The 6,000-nt window shown below is 34.9% G+C and overlaps 1 protein-coding gene across 1 annotated transcript in view; it reads left to right on the top strand.

The window, feature by feature from the left end:
* The first annotated feature begins 2,718 nt into the window (after positions 1-2,718).
* Mlh1 (DNA mismatch repair ATPase Mlh1) overlaps positions 2,719-6,000 on the top strand; it is a 49,226-nt gene continuing 45,944 nt past the window's right edge. The window contains exon 1 of the mRNA XM_081739816.1: positions 2,719-3,078. Within this exon, the coding sequence (XP_081595942.1) occupies positions 2,966-3,078 (113 nt within the window). The 5' untranslated portion in view covers positions 2,719-2,965. The remainder of the gene's footprint in view (positions 3,079-6,000) is intronic.

The following is a 6,000-nucleotide window of genomic DNA, read 5'->3' as shown; positions in this document are numbered from 1 at the left end:
AAAGTGACCAAAAATGACCAAAAGCACACGAAAAAGTGACCAAAATCTCATCATGCCCCTTTTTCCTTTGTCAATTTCTCCGTCATCCAGATCTTTGTTTGTTGTTTTGTTTCATCTTTACTTCTTTTTGAGCTTCCTATTTTCTTAGGTTTTCAAAGTATGCTTTGTAGTTACGGTAAGCAGACTTAGCAGATGTAAGAAACTTCTGAGTAAGTGGAACCAGTTCTTGCCTATTTCCGAATTTCTTCATCCCAGACATTGTATTTAACTTCGCATTAAGAGCTCTCAAAAACGTGAAATATTCAAATTCATCACCTACTTTTAAGAAGAACATACAAGAAGCATAACACAAGACGAACATGATGAACCACACAAACACAACGTTGAGCGGAGCGTTAACTATTACGAGGGAAAACTAAAAGATTATTATGATAGAAGAAAGAATAGACACAGAAGGGTTCTCAACCCTACCTTGAGAGCCTAAGCATCCACCAACCGTCCACTGTGCTTTAGAAAGAATAAAAGCTGAAGTGAGAATAAAGCTGACAGTTCCACATGTGACAGCAAGTACTGAAGCTTTCAGAAGAGTAATGAGTAACAAGTTTCTGCCTTTTTCCATTTGTTTTTTATATTTTTCTGATAAAACTGTCAATACAAAACATAAATCACACGAAAAATTCACTTTACCTCTCAAAAAAGTAACTTTTAGTGACAAATTTGAAAAAAAGTAACTGTTAGTGACCAATTAAAAAAAAAGTAAATTTTAGTTTTAAAAAAGTGACTCGCTATGAGCCTGTTCCGCTCAATAAATTTACGTGAATAAAAATATACTTTACAAAAAATTAAGCTAGCGCCAAATGCGTTCCTGCATAACACTAGACTCAGTCTAAAATATATATATATATAATTCTTACTTCGATCGATCTCTTCATTTCAAAAACGTTTTGACTACACCCTCCTAACGTCCGTCCGTTGATACATCACTTACAGAGCAGGCTCGAAACCAGCCACAGAGCTTGGGGGGGCATGAATATGTTAGGAGGGGCCAATTCATTAAAAATTCTCTTACAAATATCTAAATTGTGCATTTTGTATTGAAGTCTGGAGGGGACATGAAAAATTTAGAGAGGCCCAGGCCCTCCCTAGCCCTCCTCTGCTTGCGAGCATGTTGCAGAGTAGCACTTACCAACTGAATCTGGTATAGGCTTATTACTATATTGTCATATTTCCTTATTGAGGAGGAGGTAGGTGAATGACCGCTCAAGACGTTGCCAATTTCAGTCATCTGCATCTGTTTATCAATCTCTTTTCTCGGAAACGACTGCGGAGCCCAGGAGGGTATGTATCAATGGTCTGTTTTGTCAATTGTTTCGATCGAAACACCGCCCGAAACAATGTCATGTGGTTCTCGAAGCCGTACATGAGGACGAGGTCGCTTGGTATTTTGAAGTGAAATAAATAAATTAGAATATCGCCTTCTTTCCTAAAGGCTAAACCCTTTTTTTTTTAACTTAATGTAATAAATAACCTATATGATACTGATTGATACAATTGGATTTGGGGGAGTATTCCTTTTCCATCTAGGGGTGTGTGTAAAGAAATTTGGAGGGGGTGTAGGTTACTCCCTGGACTTGAGCTTCTCGGTAGAAAGCCGTACTGAGAACTGTGGATGTAAGGTTAGGTGAATTTAAGTAGCCTGTCTTTGATTATTTTTTCGCAGATAATTGATATTACAGAAAGAAGAGATGTTGGCCTATAAGAGGATACATGATCTTTAAATCCTGATTTATATATTGGGGTCATGTGAGCTATAGTTTCCAACTAGTGGGATAATACCCTTCCTTGAAGCATCTATTGAATAAGATAGATAGAAGAACCACAATAACTGAAGAAGTTTTGTTGAGAAAGAGAGGACTAATTTTATCAGGTGCAAGTGATCTATGTGGAGATAACGATAGCAAGAGAGCCAGAACTTCGCCCGAGGTGGTAGAGAGATTGGATAAGGTGTCCGAACAGATGGGGCGGAGAGGGGGAAGATGGGTTGTAGAGGGAAGGGAAGTAAATGTTTTGCAGAAGTAGTTATTGAAGAGGTCGGATCTTTGATCGTCACTCGCTTCAGTATTTTCATCTTGAACTGTTGCCGATATGCCCGGAGATTTTGTTCTAGATTTAATTACAGACCAAAAGACTTTAGGGTTACTAACAGTAAAATCACCAATTGAGTCCAAGCCAAAATACTTACGCCACTGTACCTTCTTGGCAAGACTTCTAATTTTAGCAAAGTTTTTGTATGTGTAGTCACTCGGACTTCATATCCTCTGTACCCCTCAAGGGTCATTTCTACTTCAAAAACGTACTACTCCCCTCTGTAATTGTGGTCTGGATGCTGACACCATCAAGCACCTCATTTTCTCCTGCTCTTTCTACCAGCAATATCGCCTCCTTTTTCTCTATATAATCCATGAAGTTCTTGGTTCTTGCTCTTTTAATGTAGATATACTTATTTTTGCCTTATCTCAGCTTTTTTTTTTTTTTTTTTTAACGCTTGTCATCTATATTACAACACTCTGATTTATTTCGCATCTTATGACCATCTCTAAACATTTATTTTATCCATCCGTGGCTCGAATTTACCGCTTTTCCCGGGAGAGCAATCTTCGGGGATTACTGCAGTTTACTGCAAAAAAGAAGAAGAATTGTTAAAAACTTGTAACCTAACTTAGAAAAAGAAGACGAAAATAAATGTCCTACTATATTGGCAATTGGCGCGTAATTTTATTTTATTTTTTTACAAATTGTGGCTCTAATGTAATACTGAACAGTTGCTCCCTAAGGAAAATTTGTGTGATATATATATATATTTTTTGTGCATGTCTTCATGACTAAAATAGAAATACTTATGTTCGGAACTAAAAAGATTTTATAGTTTTCTTTATAGTGCAAGGGAGTATTTATAGATTAAAATATGGAGGCACCGGCTATAATAAGAAAACTAGACGAAACTGTGGTAAACAGAATAGCAGCGGGAGAAGTAATTCAACGACCTGCAAATGCTTTGAAGGAAATGATTGAAAACAGGTACGCAATTGTACAGTAAAACACAAGTCCATTAAAGCCCATATTCCTCTAGATTGACGAGCTGTCGACAACAAGGTAATAGTTAAGAACAGCTACTTCTCATCTCCCGTGCACGAGAATACATCTTACTGTTGCACTACCTAAACACCCTAAGTACAAGGGCAAGAACTCAGTCTAAAGGTACAACTCTGCTCGAGTAATGCATTTTTTTTTTTTTTTTTTTGTTGCCTATGTTTAATAGAAAGGGTCCACCAATTTTTTATATAAAAAAAATAAAACTTTAAATTTTGGTAATTTCTCTTCAGATTAGGTTATGTTAGACAATTTTAGTGTAGGGGTGCAGCATAATTTTACAAAAAATGATAGAATTTCTCTTATTTCTACTAATGTTAGGTTAGTTCAGGGTAGGGCTGATATTTAGTATCTCCCCCAATCTTGCACATATAAGATTTACAGTGTGTTACTTTGCAAAATATAGCTGAGCTAGGGACAGCTAGCGAAGGGAGTTAGAAGCCCCCAGTGTCCTTGTACTTCTACCTTTTATTACAATTTAGACAAAAACAAGGTACTCGGTTCTGGAACCATGAAACGAGTTGGGGGAGATACTAAATACCATCCCAGGTTAGCTTAGGTTAGATTTGGTTACCTTATGTTAGGTCTAAGTACTTGCGTAATCCATTTTTGCTATAAATTTTGAACTTTTTACGTTCTTCTGGACCCCTTCTGCTAAACCTTGGCTACAAAAAAAAAAAAAAAAAAGCGTTACTCGAGCAGATTGTTTTACCGAATTTTGACACTTTTTTTTATTACATTTTCAGATTAGATTAGATCTTTTAGTAGAGCATGCATTAAATGATGGGCTCCAGTACTACTTGCAGATTGACTTCAGGAGGGCTCAGTATAACTACAGTATGGGCGTATGGCATAAAATCTACAGTTAATAAAACACGAACCAACTTTCCTAGTAACTTCTAAAAAGCACAAATGTTATCTAACCAAGTCAGAGCAGGAGCACAGCAGGGGGCCCGAGCGTTAACAAAGAGGTGCGTCCGTAGGAAGCAGGCGCATCAGTGACGGGGTCTACGCTTAAAACAAGATATGCGGAAGTGCATACGATTCTTTCATTATCACTCAATATTCATTTCAATATACTGTGCACTGGCAGTAATTACTTATACTCACTCTCTCATTCGTTCTCGAAAAAATATTTCCCATCGTGTTTTACCCATAAATTTTCTATTTGGTAGAATCGTCTGCTCGAGTGAACTCAAAAATGATAGCAAATCATGATTTTTTAAAAGTATAAATTATCTGCCATTTAAATATTGTGCTTACTGTATTGGCAACCTTAAATTCCTTATGAAGTATGGGGTTGAGCTTTTGGAGAATTTACAATCGTAAATTTTTTAATGTATCTTATTGTATTGTATTGTATTTATTTCGTCCTTTTTTCATACATTTAGAACTGTAATACAATGCATATGAAGTGGACACGTCATTTATATATGAATACAAAAGTAAAAGAAACAATAATAGTGAAAATTACATACACTAGGTTAATAATTAAGTCTTACTTCTTACATCTTATTACACTGTACATTTTACATGACATCATTGTTAAAAATAAACTTAGCAATTATTACTTGCAGTGTATTTAGAAACCCTCCAACAAATATGTAATGCTAAAAGCGAGTAATGACATTGATTTACTGTATATCATGTTACATTTCTATTCACTTAGCAGTTCATGTATTCCTCTACCGAATAAAAGCAATGTTGTAATAAATATTTCTGCAGTTCTTTTTTAAATTTAGCAACAGAGTCCTGAGTTTTTATTTCTTTCGGAAGTTTATTGTAAACCATGATACCCGCGTATTTACACCCTTTTTCATATAATACTGTTCTGTGTTCTACAATAGAAAAGTTTTCTTTGTTTCTTGTATCATGATCATGTTGCTGTTCTACTCGCGTAAGGATACCTTGTAGGTGTCTCTTTACAAATATCAATAGATTTAAAATATACAAACAGGGTACTGGAAGTATACGACGTTTTTTTAAATATTGGTTTGCAATGATCTTTTGGTTTAGCAGTTGCCATCATTCTTATTATTCGTTTCTGTATCGTAAAAATTACTTTGGCCTTGTGTGTTTTTCCCCAAAATATAATACCATATGTTAAATTCGATTGGAATAATCCAAAGTAAATTGTTTTTAAAGTAGAATCTCTTAAAACATTTTTAAGTACTTTAATTGCGAAATATATTTGGTTTAATTTTTTACTAAGCTTAGTTATTTGCACATCCCAGGAGAGATTTTTATCTATCCAAATTCCTAAGAACTTAGTTGAGTTTACATATTCTATTTCGTTATTTTGAATTACAATGTTCCTAGGCTGTGCATGTTTGTTGCACATGTGATGAAAATTGATTGCTTGTGTCTTTTCAATATTTAATTTAAGCTTATTTTCTTTAACCCTTATTTTCTTTATTTCCCGAGTTGACTTATTAACTCACAAAGGAAGATTTGTGTTTTTTTTTTTAAAATTACATAGGCTCTAGACATTAAGAATCATCAATAAAGAAACAGCATTAAGAAGTTGATTGGTTTAATTGGAGTTTAGCGTCCCTTTCAATATCAAGGCCATTTGGGCAGTGGTGCTATTAAGCTGGTTCGCTAGAACCGGTTGTTAAAATGTTTCCAGTTCACAGAACCGTTTGTTATACCCAGATATAACATTAAATTTTACGCAGTTATACCCAAGAACAGTAATTTCTGGTTTAATTATTTTTTAGAAATTCTTACAACAACAGGGTTAAACATACGATCATTAGAACAAGGTATAAGCATTTATCTGTTAATCTCAAATGCTCAGATATCAAGAATGAGAATAGAACAGAAAACTTTATTAGTCATTAGAGAATA

Source organism: Thermobia domestica, chromosome 15 (genome assembly GCF_964235325.1).
Source record: "Thermobia domestica chromosome 15, izTheDome1.hap1.1, whole genome shotgun sequence".
In the NCBI taxonomy this organism is placed as follows: Eukaryota; Metazoa; Arthropoda; class Insecta; order Zygentoma; family Lepismatidae; genus Thermobia; species Thermobia domestica.
The sequence above is the reverse complement of the archived record's forward strand: the minus strand, read 5'-3'. Positions and strand labels throughout refer to the sequence as shown.